This window comes from Neophocaena asiaeorientalis, unplaced genomic scaffold (genome assembly GCF_003031525.2).
Source record: "Neophocaena asiaeorientalis asiaeorientalis breed wild unplaced genomic scaffold, Neophocaena_asiaeorientalis_V1.1 scaffold110, whole genome shotgun sequence".
In the NCBI taxonomy this organism is placed as follows: Eukaryota; Metazoa; Chordata; class Mammalia; order Artiodactyla; family Phocoenidae; genus Neophocaena; species Neophocaena asiaeorientalis.
Window position 1 is genome coordinate 1,613,745 of NW_020175053.1, and position 23,179 is coordinate 1,636,923.

The 23,179-nt window shown below is 40.9% G+C and overlaps 1 protein-coding gene across 1 annotated transcript in view; it reads right to left on the minus strand.

Moving 5' to 3' along the window:
• The window catches only part of LAMA1 (laminin subunit alpha 1), a 154,012-nt gene that overhangs the window by 17,078 nt on the left and 113,755 nt on the right, over window positions 1-23,179 (minus strand). Inside the window, exons 40-55 of the mRNA XM_024763670.1 lie at window positions 21,281-21,416; window positions 20,684-20,777; window positions 18,744-18,860; window positions 17,112-17,294; window positions 16,648-16,802; window positions 15,163-15,306; window positions 14,045-14,178; window positions 13,068-13,218; window positions 12,191-12,315; window positions 8,913-9,063; window positions 8,120-8,264; window positions 7,496-7,637; window positions 5,014-5,128; window positions 4,648-4,818; window positions 1,548-1,699; window positions 658-843 (exon numbers count right to left, since the gene is read on the minus strand). Coding sequence (XP_024619438.1) covers window positions 658-843; window positions 1,548-1,699; window positions 4,648-4,818; window positions 5,014-5,128; window positions 7,496-7,637; window positions 8,120-8,264; window positions 8,913-9,063; window positions 12,191-12,315; window positions 13,068-13,218; window positions 14,045-14,178; window positions 15,163-15,306; window positions 16,648-16,802; window positions 17,112-17,294; window positions 18,744-18,860; window positions 20,684-20,777; window positions 21,281-21,416 — 2,301 coding nt within the window. The remainder of the gene's footprint in view (window positions 1-657; window positions 844-1,547; window positions 1,700-4,647; window positions 4,819-5,013; window positions 5,129-7,495; window positions 7,638-8,119; window positions 8,265-8,912; window positions 9,064-12,190; window positions 12,316-13,067; window positions 13,219-14,044; window positions 14,179-15,162; window positions 15,307-16,647; window positions 16,803-17,111; window positions 17,295-18,743; window positions 18,861-20,683; window positions 20,778-21,280; window positions 21,417-23,179) is intronic.

The window sequence follows — 23,179 nt, forward strand, 5'->3', positions numbered from 1 at the left end:
TACCCAAAGCAATCTACAGATTCAATGCAATCCCCATCAAACTACCAATGGCATTTTTCACAAAACTAGAACAAAAAATTTCACAGTTTGTATGGAAAAGACCCCGAATAGCCAAAGCAATGTTGAGAAAGAAAAATGGAGCTGGAGTAATCAGGCTCCCAGACTTCAGACCACACTACATAGGTACAGTAATCAATACAGTATGGTACTGGCAGAAAAACAGATATATATAGATCAATAGATAGAAAGGATAGAAAGCCCAGAGATAAACCCCCGTACCTGTGGTCACCTTATTTTTGATAAAGGAGGCAAGAATATACAATGGAGAACATTGTAAAGCAATCATACTCCAATAAAGATATTAAAAGAAAAAAGCATGCCAAAATGTATTCGACCCCTGCTGTGTGTTGACAGTACTATGGAACTAATGTTTAGTGGTTGTTTTTTTCTCATGCATGATGACCAGATTTTTCCATCATTCTAGTCTAATAAAGCCATTTGGGGGAGTTTATAGAACACGGGATTCACTTGTTATTCGGGAACTTGTAGAATTTGGGGCCATCTCAAACAGCAAAATTACGTTTTAGGTTAGTGTCAGTACTGGGCATTAAAAGATCAGGAAGTGCAAAATCATGCTGAGAGCACAGTCACACTTACTCCATGTTAAAGATCAGGTTTTGGATACAGCCATGGAATGAGCTTCTCATCTTCAGCATGGGTGTCCCCTCGCCCTCTGGAATACCACCTATGTACAGGTTGGACACACTTATTGTCCTGCTTTCTGCTGATGGGCCCAGCTTCATTTCCACAGGAGCTGTCTCATCCAGTTGGACAGTGATAATTCTAAAAGGTTAAAGGAGAAAATAAAGGTTTTCGAATATAATGAAACATAACTGTCCATTTTAATATCTAATTCCAGCAAGTTTTTACTGAATTATAAAAGTGCCTTGAAGATACATTTTAACATGACATTTAACATGTGTGTGAATAAAAAAGTGAATCTTGAATATTAAAACTTACAGGTAAACGTTCTCCAAAACTGAATGGAATGTGATTAAATATTATTCAGTTCAATTGCTTTTTGGAGAGAATCTTTTACTTCTTTACCTGTGACAAAATGTGCAGTGTTTTTTTTAAAACTTTTGGTCTACACTTTTGGAGAGAAATTATATAGAAATGTTGCTATGACACTGCTTACTATTTCACTGTTTACATTTTACTATTTACTATGTCACTATTTGCTATTTTACCATTCACTATTAGAATTTACTAATACTGTAACACTATTTGACACAGAATTATTCCAGTGTAAAGACACTTTATGCCGGGCCCCAGAAAAGGGCAGGTTTAAGGCTGTTCAATTATGAAAATTCTGCAAATATCTTATTACAAAACAGATCAAATTGTTTTCCAAAGAGGTATTCTATCAAGCTTCTAGAATTATTTTGGAATTATAAAGACTCTGGATGACATCATACGAATTATCCCAATCATTTCACTGCATACAGGCCTCCTACTGGGGGGCCTTCGTAAGGTGACGCAAATACCTCCCAGTCCTTATCAAGGAGATGGAATGCTCTTGACCGTCGCCATATGTGCCCGTGGGAGCATGCAGGAGAGCTCTTCTCAGGCTGGTTCCATCCCCAGGATTAACATGCACTTCAATGTGGCCTTCAATTAGCATGATGGAAAAGAAGGGCTGGGAAGGTCACACAGAGAATTCCCAAAGAAAAGACATTACTATAGGATTTAAAGAATTATCATCTTATGAAGGTAATGTGGGAGTATTGGCACCAAGGAAGCAGTTCCTTAAGAATATCACCATCTAACAACTATTTTATACTTTGTATATTGCTTTCTAACCTCTGCTGACATAATTTACATTCTGCATTATGCTATTATCACTAACCATATCAAAGATTTCCATTTCTACAGTCTTCATACTTATTATTTATTGCTACATTATGTACTAACAAACAGTTACATTGTTAAGTCATTGTTCTGTTTCTCCCTTTCCCATTTTACTGAGATGTAATTGACATATACCATTGTGTTAGTCTTAGGTATACAACACAACCATTGGATATTTGAATATACTGTAAATGATCACCTCATATAGTTACAAAATTTGTTCTTGTAGTGTGAACTTTTTAAGATCTACTCTCTTAGCAACTTTCAAATATGCAATATGATATTGTCACTATAGTCACCATGCTGTACATCACATCCCCAGAACTTATCTTACAACTGGAAGTTCGTACCCTTGACCCCCTTCACCCACTTCTCTCCTGCCCCTACCTCTGGTAACCACTAATCTGTTCTGTCTCTCTGAGTTTGTTTTTTTAAGATTCCACATATAAGTGAGATCATACAGTATTTGTCGTTCTCTCTTTGACCTATTTCATTTAACGTAATGCCCTCAGGGTTCATGCATGTTGTTTTCAATGGTAGGATTTCCTCCTATTTTATGGCTGAATAATATTCCACTGTATAAATAAATAGATATTGATATATATGTATACATATACACACACCACGTCTTTATCCATTCGTCTACTGATAGACACTCAGTTTGTTTCCATGTCTTGACTACAGTAAATAATGTTGCAATGAACAAGAGGATATAGATATCTCTTCAAGGTAGTGATTTCGTTTCCTTCAAATACATACCCAGAAGTGGAATTGCTGGATCATATGGGAGTGTGATTTTTAATTTTTTGAGAAAGCCCCATACTGTTTTCCATAGTGGCTGTACCAATATATTATACATTCCCACTAGCAGTGCACAAGGGTTCCCTTTTTTCCACCTCCTCACCAGCACTTGTTATCTCTTATCTTTTCTTTTTTTTGTTTTTGTGGTACGCGGGCCTCTCACTGTTGTGGCCTCTCCCGTTGAGGAACACAGGCTCCAGACGTGCAGGCTCAGCGGCCATGGCTCACGGGCCCAGCCGCTCTGTGGCATGTGGGATCTTCCCGGACCGGGGCACGAACCCGTGTCCCCTGCATCGGCAGGCGGACTCTCAACCACTGCACCACCAGGGAAGCCCATCTCTTATCTTTTTTGATGGTTGCCATTCTCAGAGGTGTGAGGTGAAATCTCACTGTGGGATCTATTCCTTTTTTAAAAATGTAGGTAGTTTCTAACTTTTTATTACCATACGTAATGAACATTTAACGGTTTGTTTTTTTTTCTTTGCCTGTGAAGTTTTTCTAAGATTTCTAAAGGTGGGATTAAAGAGTTGAAGGTTTGAAAATGTTTAAAGCTCTTAACACTCTTTTGCCACATTGAGAGAGGTCCACCAGCAGAACTGGAATGGGAGTGTTTCACAAGGTTTTGCCAGCACTGGATGACACCGTTCCTTTTTGCTGACTTAGTAGCAAATTTTGATTTACAAGAGGTCCTATTAAAATTGGTGGAGAAAAACAGTTTGATAGTTCCTCAAGAAGTTAAACACAGAATTCCCATATGACCCAGCAATTCCACCCATAGGTATATACCCAAAAGAACTGAAAACAGGTACTCTAACAAATACTTGTATGCAGATGTTCATAGCAGCATTATTCACAATAGTCAAAAGGTAAAAACAACCCCAAACGTCCATCAATGAACTAATGAATTATGCTCTGTATACAGTGGGATAACATTCAGCCATGAAAAAGAAGGACGTACTGATACATGCTACAATGTGGATGGACCTCGAAAGCATGCTAAGCAAAAGACAGAATATCACTCATACGAGTCCACTTATATGAAATATACAGAATAGGTACATTCATTCATAGATACAGAAAGAAGACTGGTGGTTGCCAGGGTTGGGGGAGGGGGTGAATGGGGAGTGACTGCTTAACAGGCATAGGCTCTCTTTTGGGTGATGAAGATGCTTTGGAACTTGACAGAGAAAGTGGCCTCACAACATTATGAAAGCACTAAGTGCCACTGACTGTTTCACCTAAAAATGGTTACTTTTATTTTATGTAAATTTCATCTCAACTTAAAAAAAGGAAAAAAGATTGGTGGAGCCCATAAACCAATCTGTCCTTGTCAGACCTTCACTCAGTGTCTTGTGAGGTATCTGGGGTCTACAGACTGGTGTTCCAGGTCAGGCTCTGAAATAACGGCTGTGTGATCTTGTGCGGGTTAGCCAGGCTCTCTGAATCCATTTCTCCCTCAGCAAAATATAGGAAGCAGCATTCACCCTGAAGTGTGGCTGTAATAATTATACAGCAATGTCTGTAAAATACCTTGCACCGTAGAGAACAGTACTCTAAATTGTAGCTGCATGGCTTCTACTTCATTAATACAATACATTAGTATTCTGTGAATCTCTTCAAATTACATAATATATAAAGTTCAAGCAGAGGAAAGGTAAATATCACCTATCCTATAAGAATCCTAGGTAGACAGCAAGGATCTTTCTTCTCAATGGCTAGACAAGGAAGATGGATTATGCAACACAAAGAGACCGCTGATTTGTAAGGGAAAGACATTCAGCAATAATCACTTTTACTTATTAAAAACGCACACCCATTAACAACCAGGCACACGTGTTGTAGAATACATGTTATGACTAAGTCATCTTCCATCCAGTGTTTCCTGAAGTCATTTCCTTCCTGAGCTCCTGGCTTGAGAGCCTTTGAGCCACTCACCTTGTGGGCCTGCCGGTGACCTTGCTTCTCCCCATGCTGGCCCAGGGCAGCCAGGATGATGCCGCTGCTGTTCCTGGTGGCAAATGTTGCCAACAATTCCGAATCTGGTGACAAGGACTTGGGTGGCAATTCAACGTAGCCACCTCTCAAGAAGCTAACGCTTCGGACAGGCTGGTCACAAAGGAGAGGAGAAAGCACTGTGAGGCCCACCCGCATGCTGAACCTCCCACCCTGGAGGCTGCTGCCGTTTTCCCCACCACCTCTTTTCTGTTCACACCCCTGGTTTAGATCCTGTTGCCTTATTATGTTAGTAAATCAGTGGGCATTTATAGAAACTCATCCCAATATTAATAAAACACTTCCCACCTCCAGTATACAGCCTTTTCTCACTCCGTAGGAATTTCTGAGTAAATCAAAGGTCGATCTAGATATTTCCAGGTTTTTGATACAGCCCACGTAGCTTTTGCTGGTGACACCTTTCCTGTAGGGAAGGGCAAGAGAACAACAGCAACAAAATTGGATTTTATAACTCCAGTTTTGAAAGAAGAAATAAAAATGGACCTACAAATAAGAAAGATCTCTTTCCATGTGTCATTCTCATAAATGTCTAGATCTCCCTCTAACAAGACTATTGATGGTGAGAATTCAGGTCAAATACGTACTCTCCTTAGGACTAAAGAAAGGGATTGAATTTAGTGAGGCTGATTACCTAGATGGCTCCCTAGATAAAAGCATGCTTAATATTTTAAGGGAAACTATTATAGTCATTACCATTTAGATATACTCACTAAAACAGAGGCTAATTATAAGAGAGACAGTGCACTGCCATAAGGAAATTATAGCACTTAGATTTCAATCCAGTCTCCGTGTAGAGCAAACATTCACCTCCCACGGGGGCAAGTGTGGGCAATGTGATTTCCCAGGATCTCTTGGTTAGAGACAGCATCGGCTCTTGTCCATACCACATATTCATGCACTTCCTCCTGAAGGAAATAACTGCATTTGGTGAAGTCTGGGATTATCCAGAACCCTTATTTCTTTGATACTAAGCCAATTCCATATTTTTATTAACAGAAATTGCCACTCTGCTGGGTGAGGTGAGCTTCAATGTACTCAGGCTGACATTTCCAAAGGATGGAGACTACTGAACATCTCCCAGTTACACCCTGAAGTATCAGCTAGTGACAGGAGAACTGTGCAGGAACATGGCTTCTTGCTACATGTCATATCTCACTTTTTCTCTGTGTTGTGCAATGAGCTGTCGGCCATTAAGAAACCACATGATTTAGGGCAAATTTCAACCTTTCCGAATCTCAGTTTCTTCCATTGTAAATGAGGAGACTGGCCCCGATGATACCCAAGACCCATCTATCATGAAAGTCTGTGATTTGAGATGTCTTCCTAGTAAAGGGACTCTGTCCTTTTCTCCAGGGTCTACACTGTGTACCATTTAGGTAAAGAACAAATGAATTACAACACAGCTTGTAACCTCAGAAACATCCCCAATGCCACTATGTTAGGAATGACATCTGTAATCAGGGATTAGGGGAGAGGCTTCCAGTCCTGGCTCTGCCTTGGCAGAGGGGTAAGACCTGGGACAAGCGACCAACTCCCCTGAAGTTTTGGGACATTTATTTCCAAGACCCTGAAGGTGGGTGACTGTGGTTGTAAACTATGTTCCTTGGAACTTTCACACATTTCTGGCAGAGAAAGGGGTGTGTCAGGAAGTGGATTCTGGGCTGCTCAACCCATAGCAACTGGAGTGGCTGCACTTCTGTGTAAGAACCCGGCTTGAAGATGAGGTACTGCTACAAATATACATTTGAAAACCACGGGGCTGAGTGACTCGGTTTGGACATTTGGTGATTCCACTCCCTGGAAGCTAGGCTGCCTTGACTGCTGGCCATATATGCCTTTTTTATAACGGTGTGAAAGACACTTGGAGCTTTCTTTGTCCCCAGTCCAAAATTACAAAACTAACGACAGTAAACTACAGAAAGTTTATGAAATTATTAAAGTCACAAAGCTAAACAAGAACAAGAATCAGTGCATCTCTCCTCTGCTACCTTTAATCCAACTTGCTGATGCTGGTCTTTAAACTTTCACATACATTATTCATTCTAATCACCAAAAGGGGAATCCAGATAAGTCTGCAGAAAGCATGACTCCTTTCTTTTTGTCACCAAAAAGATTCTACCACTCTAGAATGTCTGGACAGGAGCGTGCCGTGTGATGGAAAGTGGGTCTCCAAGTATTGCACAGTCACAAGTTTTAGATGTTTTGTAGGCAATAAATAGAAAATCATAAATTCTACTGCAGAAGGCTTTCTTTACTTCCCAATTATATGGCATACTAATCAAAACAGAACGTTATAGGTTAAATGGTGTTTCCCCACCCCGAGCAAAAGATTTTGAAATCCTAACCCCCAGTACCTGTGAATGTGACCTTATTTGAAAATAGGGTCTTTACAGTTGTAATCAAGTTAAGGTGAGGTCAGTATGGTAGGTCCTAATCCAGTATGACTGGTATCTTTATAAAAAGGGGAAATTTGGACACTGAGAGACACACACAGAGGGAAGACAGCGTGTCCACACAGATGAAGAATGCCACCTACAAGCTGAGCAATGCCTGAAGCTACCAGAAGCTCAGAGAGAAGCATGGAACAGATTCTTTCTCACAATCCTCAGAAGGAAGCGGCCCTGCTGACACCTGATTTTGGAACTGTAGCCTCCAGAACTGTGAGAGAACACATTTCTGTTGTTAAGCTGCCCAGTCTGTGGAACTTTGTTACGGAAACTAAGGCAGTTGGTAATTAGGGACATGAAAATTCTGCAATGTGATATCATACCTTACAACTCTTGACCTAGGTAATCCACCCACATAAATTGGATCCTTATCTAGACGATTGAGGTCAGAAGATGGTCCTGGAGTTTCCCCTTGCTTGGTTTCTTTGTAGCTGGTGTTATATGCATCAATAACTGCTAGGAGTCCTAGAGAAGATCAAGAGGAATAGACAAGAAAATGAGTCATTTTCTACAATAAAGTAAACACAGACGTATAACAAAGGTCATTTACAAAGACATATTCTTTTACATTCTGCAAATTTGACCAGGGGATGTTCTTGACTGTTAAAAGACAAATGAAAACCCTCTTTACAAAAGTCAATAAATCCAGAATATACATGCTAAATGGTAGCAGTATGTGTGTCAAAGAAAACAATCAATTTGATCCTTGATTCCAATTCAGCATTTAACGTTAAAATGCATTTGGAAACCATAGACAGAGAATTAGAATATTCCTCCAGCAAAATGTGAATCCTGGTGCTTAGTATTCCAAAGAAAACAATGGCTTTTGATTAGAATATCATTTAAGAATACCTAGAAAGCTAAACTAAAAAAAGACTGCCGACTTTGGAAAGATTTCTATTCCTATGAGGGCGACCGACATTCCGTCCGTCTACCTGTGCATTTACCTTGCTTTCTGTTTCGCTGGAAGGCAATTTTGTACCAGGTTCCATTATTATAGCGTCTGTCGGTAGTAAGAGCAAGAGGCCCAGAACCCAGGTCAACTGTAACTCTAACTCTGCCGTCGACCAAGTCGATGGATAAAAAGTCTTTCTGTAATAAAGAAAAGAGTTACCCAAGGCTCCACTATTATCACAATATTTCCTTTCTCTTCAAGTCAGGGATGGCGGAAACCTCCTACAGTCAAACTAAGAAAACAGGATCTGGCCCAACAGTCCAAAATTAAAAGTGTCCACAAAGGCTTTCTAGAATAATATACAGACATATGTCAGATAAACTCATGGTCATCAAAATCTACAATGCAGGAAGAGAAGTGGAATCTCTATTTTTTTCATTTAGATTGACAACTGGGCCAATCCTAAAAATAAAACTAGAAGATTGAGAAAAATCAGCAGCACGTAAGATAAAAATAAGAACATGAACTTCCTGCAATGGAATTCAAATAAGGTGGTCAGAGTGAGTAAAACAAGACGTCTTATTCAAGCTCAAAATTTAAAAATAAATGTTCAACTCATATTTATAATGATAGGAAGCTATTTTCTACTTGATATGCTTCTATATTTTCCAAACATTCTTCAATAGTTTTATACTGATAAATCATTTAAAAAGGGGGATTGATATGGCATACATACATACATATTATACTAGCATGTGCTCATAAAACAATCATTAAACGTAAATATCCTCATAGCAATCCAGCTGTATACACACAGTAGGGTGCAGGGCCCCACGGACTCTTACGGTGCCATTTGAAGCCAGGTAGAGAAGCAGCCCATTAGGTGAAAAGGTACTAAAAAGCATAATTATCTGCGTCACAGTAGCCCGGAGCATCTTCTCCACGACAGAGTACCCACTCCCATCAAAATGGAAGGAAGCATCTTCATTTTGGGGGCTGCAAGGAGAGAAGATGAAATACAATCTATTCTTAGGAAGGTAGTTAAATAGAATACACGATACTCTCACTGAGTTCTTCCTCACAAAAGTTGTGATAGAGCATTTATTTCCATAAATTGATAACAAGTGTAAGTCATAATATCTTAAAATATGCTCCCCATGAGATTATGCGAGACAAGCACCCAGTTGCCTTGTAAGGAAATGAAAGTTAACATGGGCAGTGTTCACTGTAGTAAAAAGAAATTCCCTCAAAGGATGGATTACTGCTATAAACAGTTCTACTTAGTGACTGGATTTTCATTTGTTCTAATTCTCTTTAATGTGACTTTGATGTCCCTTAATGTCTAGTTTCCTTGAATGTCCTTTCTTAATTCCAGCACTTTCAGAATAAATTTTTTTACTGGCATGTATCACCTTATGCTCATTTTTAACTAATTCAACTAAACTGGACTAATGGTGGAAAACAAATATATACCAATGTGCCAAAAGGATGTTTGCAAAAATATCATTGACAAAAAAGAATCTCAAAAATCTGCAGGACGAGCTTACAGCAGTTATATACCATGGACGCCAGCACTTCTTAGATAAGTGTTTTCCAGTTTTCCCAACGTCTCAAAAAACTGACTTGATTCACTCTTCAGGTACAAAGTACTTAGAACATATTCTTATGTTCAAAAAGTACTTTTCTGGAATGTCATAGGGCTCGAGAGGGAATTAGATTAGGGTGTTTTGGGGTAAGAATTTGCATTTTTCCCAGTTGAAGGTGCAATAACCACTCTGTGTCACATCTCCAAGCAGGAACAGAATAACCCAACAGTGAAACTGTTTCCATAACAAAACAAAATGTAGCAGTGCTTTGTAAAACCTGAGCTTTCAAATTTATAGCTTTCTACAGTCCTGCTTTTTCTAAAAATTTCCGTCTTGAGATCTCTTATAAGGAAGTATAACTTTAAGGAAATGCACTCTGCATAAACAAACTGTGGCCTAATTCTCAATTATTTAATCCTTAAAACTCTGGCCTCCTAGAAGCATGTCCCATTGCTTTATCTTTTGGCAACCGGTTTCATGTAGCTAAGGACACACACTCTAGAACCAGACTGCTAGGGTTCAAATCCCAGCTCCCCAACTTACTAGCTGTGTAACCTCAGAGAAGTTACCTAACCCCTCTGTGTCTCATTTCCTTCATTTGTAAAATAGGAGTAACACTAGAACCTCTCTGGAAGAGCTATACATGATTTAATACATGTAAAGTTCTTTAAACGGTGCCTGGTACATAGCAAATGTTCAGTCTGGTTTAGCTCTGAGAATTGTACTGTGTTCAGAGGTCCTAGTGGGGTCCCATTTTGCCTATTAAAAGCTGAGCCTCAAAGATTAAGTTCTTGCCCAAGAACACACACAAGAAAATGCAAAGCCAGGTTTCAAACGAAATTCCAGAAATCCGTCTGCCCTTTCCCTCCCCAGAGCACAGGAGTTCTCTGTTCTCAGGGAGGTTGAGTCTTTGCTTCTGCCTTCTCTCCTTCAACAGGGCCTGCCCCAGTCAGGTGGCCACCAAAAGGGATGAATGCAAAGGAAACGATGACTGAATGCGATTCTCCTGAGAAGGCTCACATCCCTCGGGTCAGCGGCACATTTCTGGGGCTCGTCCCCTGTGGGTCAGACTTCCGTTCTATAACCATGAGGCCCATATGCCTTTCCCCAGCTGGGCCTCAGGAATGCAGCTCCAGGCCCCTGCCTGGGTAAGAGGCCGGGGCAAATAACAAAGGGTCTGCCACAGCACTTCATGGCTGGCTCTCCTCCAGTGCCCAGCATTTATGGGAGGCCGGGGGAGCCCTGCGGTCAGGAGGACCGGGCAGACACCCTCCCTCCCAGCTCTCAGCCCCGTGACCCTGGAAGAATGACTAGACTGCTCTGATCCAAGCTGGCACCCATGAGAAGGGGGGACCTGTCAGACTCCGTGTAGCTGTCCCGTGAGTGAGGAGGCATCACTCGGGCCCCACGCCCAGGATGCTCTACCTACCATCGCCCCTACAGCGCGGAGCTCTTTTTTATGTTACCACAAAGAAGTATTTTAGTTAATTTTACGTAGACCATGAGACACTGAAGGAGATAAGCTTGGGTGACTGATGTTGCCATCACCAGTACCGAGCAGAGGGCCCAGAAACAGATGACTGTCTGGTCAAGGTCAGCCATGCAGCCAATGCTCTATTGCAACAGCCTCTCAAAACTAACACAAGAATAAAGGCCTGGGTTTCCCTGGTAGTGCAGTGGTTGAGAGTCCGCCTGCCGATGCAGGGGACACGGGTTTGTGCCCCGGTCCCGGAGGATCCCACATGCCGCGGAGCGGCTGTGCCTGTGAGCCATGGCCGCTGAGCCTGCGCGTCCGGAGCCTGTGCTCCGCAACGGGAGAGGCCAGAACAGTGAGAGGCCCGGTTACCGCAAAAAAAAAAAAAAAAAAAAAAGAATAAAGGCCTGTTGACTAAATGAAAGTTTTTTTCCCATATTTAGATGTGAACTGTTAGAATCAATGGTTTATTTTATACTATCCTTGAAGGATCTGAGAGATTGTTCATAATTATAAACATATGCTGACACCATGTTAGAGAAGTGTAAGTATATTCAAAGAAGAATAAAAAAAAATCAGCTTACTTGGTAATATAAATCAAAGTTAAAGGTAAATGATTATAAGAAAAAAAGTTTTTAAATCTAAAGGACATCAATGGACCATGCTAATGATTTAATAATGGAAAATTACACACAAAGGTAAAAAGCGCAATGAATTCCAATTACTGGCCGCTCAAATGGATTCCGTTGCTAGGAGTAGTTTATTAACTCACTGAGCTAAAGTTTTTGGCCAGTAGGTAGGGGCACTTATCTAAAATGAAGACAGTTTTAATCCATTTACAAATGTAGACATAAAGCACCTATTTGTGTCTACTTCAGCACTTGCAAAGTATGTTCTATGGAACATAAACAGCTCTGGAATGCTTTTTAAAAAGAGATCAGGAAAAAAAAAAAAAAGAGATCAGGGTCAAATGAGTTTGGGAAACGCTGCAACTCTAACCTTCTCCCGGGACAGGGTTACCATGCATGTTAGCATCTTATGTGTTACTCACGGGGCACGTTACCTTCCAAAGCAGCCACGGCACTTTCCCTCCCTTTCAATATAGTTCCATAGGCCAATCGACTGTCCATTCAAGAAGGCCTCTCCCATGCAGCCTTTAAAATGGGTAACCTTCACAGCAGGAGACTTCTAATGTAAACAAACAAACAAACATACTCCAAGTATATGTGGTGAAAAGAAATATATTCTCTAAGTGCACAAACTCCTCCTTGGGAGCTCAAATCTAACAGATCCAAAATTTGAGAAAACAACATCCAGGAAAATGACCAGCTTGTAATCACTGAACTTCCTTCCAATTATGAATTGGAATCCTAGAATGAACACAGCAGGACAAGATCTCAAAGGTCATGTCAGGTACTAGGGTCACTGGAGAGAAGGCCCTTTAACTAATGAGGAAAGAGACCCAGAGAATGTGGTCAGTGGTGAGGGCCTGCCGGGACCTGGGACCCTTACTGTCATTTCAGAGCACTGGCCCGAGTCCAGGTGAGTGAGCGTTATTGGGTGAGAGGGTAACTGATGTAGTAAAATACACGATGGGCTCCTCTGCTAACTGCTAATTAGTATTACTCCACCACTAGGGTCAGAATAGAGATAAAGGGAGTTCACAGAAATTCATGTGCAATATTGAGTTTCCTCTTTTATAATTGGGGAAAACCAAATAATAAAATGAACCACTGGCTTCTTTTCCCTTATGCTATCCACTAAGCATGATCCTTTACAAAACCAACCCAACGCTGCAGATGAACTGTCCTTAAACGAAATAACAGAAGCAGGAAAATCTTCATCTGCCTAGAATATTTTCCAACATTTAAACATATTCATTTTCTACACTGGTTACATCAACCAACCAGCACTGCTGAGATGAATGTTCAGAACATTACCTTGATCTGTCCTCCAAGCCCGCCAACAAACATCCGTGTTGAATTGTTTACATCCAGAACATTAGCTGTTCCAGGGGATTTACTTGTTTTTGGTGGTGGCTTTTGAGATGCGCTCACTTCCTTTACACTCACCGAACCAATGTTTCCAAACCTAAGGGTCACAGAGTTGCAAAGAGAGCACCTGCAGAATTGCAAGTTGGTCCACATACACACACATCTGTTTCACACACAGCCTCCACCTGCTTCTGCCCATGTCTCCAACTGGTCTCCCTGCTTCCAGTCTTGCCCATCCTGCCCCTAGTTTGCACTCCAAAATCTTGTGGAGTATTTCTTCTTAAAACATAAATTCCATCACGTTACCTCCGTGCTTAAAATAGTTTCAGATAATGAACTAAATATATTTGGAACGGTCTACTGCCTTTATCATTACCCCATTTTTTCAAATAACAAAGTAAAAATCAGAAATTTCCAATAACACACCATCACCAACCAACTATGATATTACAGAAAAGTGAAAAGAAAGCCATACCTACAGCCACTTAACAGCAGTTGCCTCTGGAGAGGGGCTTTAAAAGGAAGAATTTTGCTTCGTGCCTGAATTTTGAGAAAACGCATCCCCCACTTGTACCCTCATCTTCTGTCCTACTTGTACCACTGCCAGCCACGTGGCATCTCCACCACGCTGCACTTTACTCCCCTCTGCTGGGGCGCAAACATTTTACTGGGTTGGCTGCCTCAGACTTGGACCTAACATTCTCAAGGCAACATAAACTTTTAACTCTTTTCTTCTTTTGATTGTTGGTTTTGCTAACAAACTTTATTTCTTCTGTAATGATGAAAAAAATTATTTCTATAGTTAATCTAAACCAAGTATCCTTTCACTGACTTCCCAGAAATTTCGAAGACAGTTATATCATGTTACAAACATGTAATTACTTATAAGATGCGAGATGCTCAGAAAGAACTTTCTCTGCTACCTGGTTACATGAATACTGTGCCATTTGCTGTCATCAACCGGGAAGTCTGGAAATTCCAAACGTGTGGACCCGGAGCCCAAATCCCAGAGGAAGGCCACTTTCCCTCGCCGCATCTCCACTGCCAGGAAGTCAGCCTGGGGTGCAGGGCATGAGTTGGGATGAGTTCACACGCCAGACCGTGCATGACCACCGAAACACTTTAAAAGATGATTCTTACAGCATTTTCTCTACTTTAAAATTTTTTTTTAAGTAGAAAACAGAGAAGATCGTCTTTTGTCTTTAAATGCTCCCCTCCCTGGAGCTGGAGCATGACCTGGAGTATTGGTACTGGGGATGGTGGCCACCGTTGGCCATCGGTGCCCACCACCCTTGCCCAGCGTAGCCCTCCATGAAGCCTCCCATGAAGTTCTCCAAGAAAACTTGCTGGGGGTTACCAGCCTCTACCGGGGTCATGAGGGGAGGCATTGCACTTGTTTGTTTGCCCAGTCTGAGAAGGCAATGCACGAACGTGAGATGTACAGCGAGACAGGAGCCGTGAAATCGTACATCACGGACTGACCTGTGCTTTGCACCTTGTATCTTAAGAAGACATTTCAGATGGCATTTGTGCTTGCTAATATTTTCTGCCCTAACATACCCAAGGGCTCTGACCTGTTCCCTATGACACAGTCAAATGAATCAGTAGTCTTCCATAGGGGCCGTGCCCTCTGGGAACCCTGGGAATCTCGCTGGGTGGAATAGCCTGGGGGGAAGCTTGACGATTCTGACATGCCCCTTGTGGTGCACGCCTCCACTCCTGGTAACAGCGGCCAATGTCCACAGACCCAAAGCATAACTCCATGGCTTTGGAGGTCACAGGAGACATTAAGAAAAGCTCTGTCCCACAGCTCACAGTTAAGATGGCAGAGAGAGGTACTTTTCATAAATGCCACTCTTCTCCTCACGGGCATTCAGTTCTGTAGTTTGAATATTTTTAATCTAATGTTACCAGTTTAGCAAAAGGTTAGTTCTCATAGAAGAATTAGTGATTTCACAAAGGCCCTATTTTTTTTTAACTGATTCAGAAAATATACTCTGTCCCTAAGAGACTCAGCGTTGCTTTTGCAGGTCATACTCACACTGATGCTACTCCCCAGGTAGAAGAGAAGGTTGTCAGGTTCGCTTGTCTTCACATTTAGTGTTAAGCTGTTATAGTTGGTAGAAGAAATCTGAGGCTGGTAGGCCCGGATACAGTCTCTGTCTGCAGACACAGCAACTTTGATCTGTAGAAGGAAAACGTAAGTGTTCCTAAGTGCCTAAAAATCATTTAGGGCCACACGGCAGCACGCCTGGCGTTGAACAGTGCTATTCTGTTCCAGATCGTCACTGCTAGTAGGTTTCCTCTCTGGATAGTGCACAGTGCTTCGTGTCTCATAAGGTGAAAGTCAGATGATGCTGAAATTTACTTTATTTGGTAAAATATTTTAATATGGAAAAGTCAGTCAGGTTTTAAAAGGGAATTTTATGTTGGGAACTCTGTCATGTGAGATTTAATTCCTTAAAGACAAGGAGCTTATCCAAATCACCTTGGAATCTTATACCTGACACAGGACATTTGATGATCATATATGGAAAAAATGGAGGGTTGATCTACTCACTAGGCAAATATTTATAGAGCAATTATTTCATTTACATATTTCTCTGATAAGTAATTACTTGCATATAATCCTTATATTAACCTTCAAGATTATAAGTTTATATTAACCAGAGCACTTGGAACCATCCATCGGGTTTACATTTATTTGGTGACTGGAACTAAAACAGATGGAAACCAGAGCTCTTGTAAACCTACAGCCCTTTTCCCAAAGTGAAGTCACTCAGGGATCAAAGAATACAGAGCTCTTTTTTCTTGGCTAGAAACTTCAGGAAGATACTCTTTAGACCAGAGGTCACATCTATTGTCTATAGGTCCCCAGGATCAAGACAAATGATATTCTCTCAAGTCTTATTTCCCTGAAATGCCTCTCCTTTGGTGCACGGCCAATGCCATGTGCCGAGGATGACCAGGAAGCAGTCTCTCAAATTGTGTGTTTTATGCAGTTAGTGACCTGGATTTGTGCAGCATTCATGCAGTTCAAGCTGTTTTGTCAGAATCACAGAGACGAGGCCCACACTGTGTGAACCTTCTGAAGATTACTTGGATTATGAACACAAAGTTGGTAAAATGATGGAAATAGCACCATATGCAACCAGTGAGACTTACAGGGATGCTGACACTCAGGCCTAATGTGTTCTGCACCATCTAGCTAACTGGTGCAGATCTATAAATCTAGGCCACGATGATAAATGTCCATAAGGACACAGAGATCTCTTTGCTAGCAACATTCTGAAACACACCGAAAAAAGCAAGACTCAAAGAAAATAAGACTAATTAAATAGACTTAAATATACTTAGGTAAATACATATAAGACGAGGCTTTAAATATACTTGGAGACAAGGCTGTGAGGAATCTGGGGTTACTGAGAGCTGGTTAGTAGAAAGTGTGGCCGAAGGCCCTTTGCACAGGAGGCCTCTGGGACTTGCAGTTCCAGGAGCCTCAGCTGCAGGGGTGCTGGGCACTCACAGACGCTGCTTGCTTCCGGGCCTGGCTGATCAGCAGTTTGATTTCTGATAGGTTTCTGCTCAGGTTCTCTTCTAACATCTTCAAAGGCTTCAGCCGATCAAATAAAAGGTTCGCTTGTGTTTCCACATCTTTGACTTTTCTTCCAGCCAACAAAGCTAAAATATGAGGTGGCGAGAAAGTTGGCAGGAGGGAGGCAACGAGAGAAATGAACTGGTCATTACTAATGCACTGGATAAACCAGAATATCCTAATAATCAAATCCTTGGCATTTTGGTAAATATATGAAAAATGCACCAGCACAAGGCATCACCCAAGGCCCTTCTCTTTTTGTAAGTGCAAATCCAGATGTTGGTGCATTTTTATTTTTTAGGACTGCTGTTTGTGAACAAGGCACCACTGTGCCCTTGGCAAACTCAAACGGCTCGACGCAGACTTTCTTAATGGGAGGGGAGACCACGACCTACTGGTTACTGAGGAGTCACGGAGGAGTTCTTCTGTTTCTCGTAACGTGGCATTAACCCTGGACAGGTCAGTGGACGTATTCAACAGCTTCTGGCCCAATCCCACGACGTTCTTTAGAGTGCTCATAGCGCTCTGATTTGCAGATGTGGCCAGCTCTTTGATTTTGGCGCCTTTGTCTCTGACACCTGAAATAAATTTATACCCAAGCATGCACTCTGGTGGTTATACACAGAGAAAACCAAAAAACCACAACAAATGTAATTTTACATAGACATGTTACAGAATTTTTTGCTGGTTGTTGAACACAAAAGGGGGCTTCTGTTTTTAATGGCAATATTAAGGCTGCATATCATACGCTCTACTGCTTCCTTTTATGGATGAATGAAATATTTTTGATGACAACCCTCTGTATTGATATATGATTTCAATACACAATGAGATGCCATGTGCTCAGCGTCTTACACATTAATAATCTAAACTTCTTTCTTTGGTCCCTTTCCTATCACTCCCTTCTCATGGTCATTAACGCCATCTCCAAATCATTCTGCGTCTAGATAAGAAGGTTTGGGAATTTAAATCTGTACCTGACATGGAAGTATCCTAGGCTAGAGGAAGTGTACCTGCCCACAACATCAACTGGCTGCTGGAAATAACAGTGCAGGAAAAACTAAACGGTCACTAAAGATAAAGTGGAATTCAGTTATTCTAGAAAATCTGGTGGATGGGTTTTTTTAAATGCACTCGTATTCATTTTTAAAGTGTTTAATCACAAACGGGGCAAAGATTAACACTAGAAGAAGCTGGATGAAGGGTATGCAGGTGTTCTTTTTACTCTTCTTGCAACTTTTTGGCAAGTTAGAAATTGCTTCCAAAAAAAAAGTTATTTTTGAGTGCTTGATCAACATACACCACGTATCCTTAAAAACAGATAAATAAGAGAAAAAGAAATTTCCATAACAGAAAATATTCCATTGATTTAAGTCAGTCCAAAGCGCCGCAAGCAGACAGAAGAACTTTGGAGATGTTTGGCTGTCTTCTAAGACTTTTAAAATAATCTTATAAAAAAAAAAAAGAAAAGGTTGAAGGAGTGTAAAATAAATAAATCACTGCAGCACAACTCGCCTGTGTTATACTTTTAAGAAGTTATCCTGTTAAAAATTTTAATGAACGCTGCATTCCCAAACCGTCAGCATTAAAGCGATCTAGTTTAGAATGCTTATCACCTCACAAAGGAAGATTTAATTTCCAAGCAAGAATTCTCTAATTTCCCACATTTGTAATGAATCTAGCATTTCCCCCTAAAGCAGGAACGTTCCAGCTTCTTTACTTCCTGGCTTCTTTGAATGGCCCTTCTTTCATCTCAGGCCCATTTTAAAAGTAAGCAATTAATACGGTAGCATAAAGAATCTAAGGCTTTTGTTTTTCAGGTATAACTCTACTACTTCAATGCAGGTGTTCTGATGTTATAAAAAACATAATGATCTTCACTTCCAAACCATATTCCTCTACCAATCTTGGCCTCATTTCGGGTGAGGGGTCTCCATCAGACTTGAGGCAGGTCTTCCTCACGCTCACGTGTAAGGGTTTTGCAATGAGAAGGTATTAATTAAATCAAGAACCCCCCTTCCACTTACCTTCAGGAATTGCTCTAAGTATCAAGAGTGATTCATTGGTCTGCTTAGTAATTTTATCAGCATTCTCTTGAAATCTCTTTGCAGTATTTTTCAATTCACTCAGTTCCAACGCGATACCTATTCAAAGGGGAAAAAGTGTTCCCTTTTAGGCTAGTCCTAAAAAGTTGCCTAGATGAGAGCTTTATCATTCCTGACCCATCTATAAAATCAGCAGCTTTCTACAGAGACCCCAAATATTGCAAGTTTTTCCAGCAAGACTTAACACCACTCATTATAAAAATTGTGTGTTTTGGGGCTTACTTGATCATCTTTTCTACTTTGTTTCCCTTCGCACTAATATTTCTTCCTAAATTCATGTCCAATTTAATTAGAGCTCTAGGGTGAAAAACTGTGTTTAAGTCACTCAGTCTTAATCAGACTTACTAACTTCCGATCCACACCCAAGTCCTGGCCACCTTTGTCCCCTAGGTTGTAAGACCCCAAACATGGGCTCCTGCTCTGGAATCTTCTTCTCAGTCCCCCACCTGCTTCTCAGCCAGGGTCCCTCCCCACTTTCCTGCTCCCTTCTGACCACCTAATAGGCACTCAACTCGTCCTCCTTCATGTTTGATCAAAGCTGTTGGATCAAAGCTTTTACTTTTAAAATTGCTGTTCGTAATACACAATCACATTTGGATTCTGAACACCTGGTTAAAAAATAAATTATTGATAAAATCCATGATGAACCTGATGGTTCTGCATAAAATTTTAATTGCCAGAAAGTTCACTATTTTGTGGCCTACAAAATACCTTTAGTTATGTAAACTAAAGCTACCGCCCATCAGCAGTGATGCTAGAGTCTGTGTTTAAAGCTTTATGATTGAGAATTAGGGACTTTTTATATTGTGAGATGAACATAAATTCTAAATTGTGCCACTCACAGAGAAACAAAAAATATGCACCTATCCAAGCCCTTGGCTGTGGAAGGGTCCAGGACTGGACATGGAAGTAGTCTAAGTGGTATGAGCCTTGTTTATGGCCCACCATTTACTCCCATAGGAAAAGACAATATTTTTGTTGTATTAGAGTATATTAAGGTGATAGGTACACTATACGTTATAAAACTTGTATGTTTCTCTTCCACAACAGATTCCTCTGCCATTCTGTGTTATGCTTATTGGACAACTCTTACATATGCCAAAACTCTTACAAAACTGCTTACTGAAACTCTTGGGGAAAATGAAACTGCATAGGTATTTTTTTAAATAGATAAATCAATTTATCTATTTAATTCAGTAATTATTTAATAAGAACCTATCACGAGTCCAACATTACATTAGCCCTAGGAAGAAGACACAAGAGAAATCAAACATAATACATCTTGGGCTTCCCTGGTGGCGCAGTGGTTGAGAGTCCACCTGCCGATGCAGGGGACACGGGTTCATGCCCTGGTCCAGGAAGATCCTGCATGCCGCGGAGCGGCTGGGCCCGTGAACCATGGCCACTGAGCCTGTGCGTCCAGAGCCTATGCTCCGCGGCGGGAGAGGCCACAGCAGTGAGAGGCCCACATACCGCAAAAAAAAAAACAAACAAACATAATACATCTCTTCAAGAAACTGTGAAACCCTGAGAGATGAACAGAGAAGCACATGAAATCACAGATAACCCGACAAACGCTATGAAGAACAGCCAGGGCTCAGGCACTAAAGCAGCAAGTAGAGGTTTTGGTTCTTACGGAAGGCTTATCGAGTCTATGGAAGATTGGAGGGGACTGCACATTAAATGAGATATCACTAAAATAAAAATTATATGATGTGTCTATGATAGGAAACTGGAATATTATTGTGACAAAGAAATGTTAAGCTTCAAATTGCTCCAGAAAAGATGAATGTTCTGGAAGTATGTTCAGAGATGTGTCCACAATCACTCCGATATCAACACAGTCCAAGCTGGAAACTGACCTCCATGCTTTCTGCTCAGGCTATTGCCTTCTTTTAGAAATTCAGCACTGCGCTGGAGAGCTGCTCTCCCATTAGAAACAAGAGATTCTGAGGCCTGTAAAACAGAACAATTTAAACATAGCAACTGGAGGGCAGGGCGGAGGTGGAGAAAGCAACTCCATTCTATCAGAATAGCCTCCAGTGTAGTTCCAAACAAGGAAGTCAGCGAGATAACAGGCAGGGACAATTTAAACTGTCCTATCTTACGTTTAATATATGTTCTAGTTTGTGGCTGAAGAGAAGGAACACAGCCATTTTTAAATCTATAAACACAAAAACAGCCATTCAATGCAGATCTTCACCGCGGGTAAGAAGAGCTGTCTCAAGTGGGTATCAAGCAGCATTATCATTTTTGTTCTAAGAATTACTTATGACTTAGGAAATGAAAACTTACGTCACATGATGACAGAAGCCTTAAACAGATCCCACCAGAAAAGAATGTTGACGAGCATAGATTTAAGCCACTGCAAGTTTGCTCAAGCACCTCATGGCAGGATCGCTGCCCCACAGTGCCCCGAAAAGGAAGGTGCACACGGAAGCCCCCAGGGCATTTCTTACCACACTCGCCTTTCTTTCAGTCCTGAGAGTATCTTTCACCAACTTCTCTGATTCTTCAATCAGGCTCCGGATGTTGGAATGGTCATGGGTTGCACTGGTCGCACTTAGGGACACATGACTAACATTTCCAAGGCCACTGTGAAATCAACATATTTAGAGATGTCATGATCAACTAAATGGAACTACCCCACTATTCTTAAAAGCCTTCCAGTTTCTTCCCCCTTAGAGAATTATCATCAACAAGGAAGACAGGATTTCATGTCAACATGTGGATTCCCCTTGAACTCCAAAAGTAATCTTAAGAAGTGATAACACTAAGAACTGCTGTTTAATTAACACCCAAAGAAGACATGACTGCTGTGTCCCATCTTTTAAACCATCCATTCTTTGATCTCTGTTCAAACCCCCTGCGTGTGTCTGGGGTGCCGCTGCATGTTTGCATTGGTTGTAACCTCTCCTGCTACGGCATGTGTTAATTTAAAAAAAAAAAACAAAAAAGGCTTTCCTAAGCATATATGGGGATGCTGAATCTTATTCCTCAAATAGTATAGACCAATTTGAGGAAATTCACTGGGGGTTTTGAGGAGCATCAGATCTTTCAATCATCTGAACTTTACTCTCGTAAGTGGGCAAATCACTCAAGAAGTTGCCAGCTGGCAATGGTGCAATTTCATCCAGCTCGCTCTAGCTTCAAAATGAAATCTGACAATTGACACATCTTTGCCTGCTGAGTAACCTACTTCATTTTCTTCCCGAGGTTATTGAGTTGGGTGATTCCCAAACCAGACACCAGCAGTTATTACTTGTTACTACTTCACTGGCAAAATTCAGTGACTTATAAATAAAAGATTATAATGTTATTTAACTTTACGTATCACACCAAATTGCTTTTACTACTCATACTAAGTAATAAAGATTTTGTTGTAGCTATGCCTATAATCAGAACATTCTTTTCTCTTTTGGGAAACGATGAAAGATGAAGAAAGGAGAAGAAATGCGTATGTAATTCCATTTTCTGATTCCGATGGCAGACACAGGCGGTAGTGCTCAGTGTAGCACATAATTTAAGCAATAGTCTATGTTATTCAATACATCATTTTCAATTGCTTTCCTTGTGTGAGCTAATCTTCTATGGCAGCATTCCTCAAACTGGAAAAATATTTATTTTTCTCCTTCCACAAAACACACCCAACACACAGAAACACACATATTCTAGTGTGTCCAGACTTTTTCCACTCATAATTTATAACAGATTCTAAAGAAATAAATGTACCAACTAACAATATTGTGTAAATCACTGATAAGGCCTAAAACCCCGATTCCCTCATTTGCTGCACATTAGGTCACCTGAGTATCTTTAAAAAAAGGAAAAGTACAGCTCACACCCCACAGTCTTCAGGGGATGGGAGAGAGGCAAGTGGACACAGGCATCAGTATTTTAAAGTTCCCCAGGGTATTGCTGCAACAATTTGGGAACCACTGGCCTAAAGCTGTGCTTCTCATTTAAAGGTATTTCTAACAAGCTGAGGCTATTTGACAAATATCCAAAAATATATGTTAAAATTATGATAGTACAATGGTAGACCTTCAGGTAGTAGAAAGTAATGGAGATGGTATCTTTCAGTAGTTGGAAAATAGATTCCCAACACTTCTAATAGCCCGGGACGGGCAACCACAACCTGCATCCACGCATAAAGCCCACCGGATCACAAGGTCCAAGAAGACAAGATGTATAAATAAATCAGTATCTGGTTCTGTCCATATGCAAGCTAACAATAAAGTCCTGAGCACCAGGTAGATACTTAAGGCCTCGATGGCTTGATATCAGAGCATAATATTTGTTTTCACTCCTATCTGGTTCGGTTTGCATTTTTCCATCATACGGTCCTGCTGATGGTC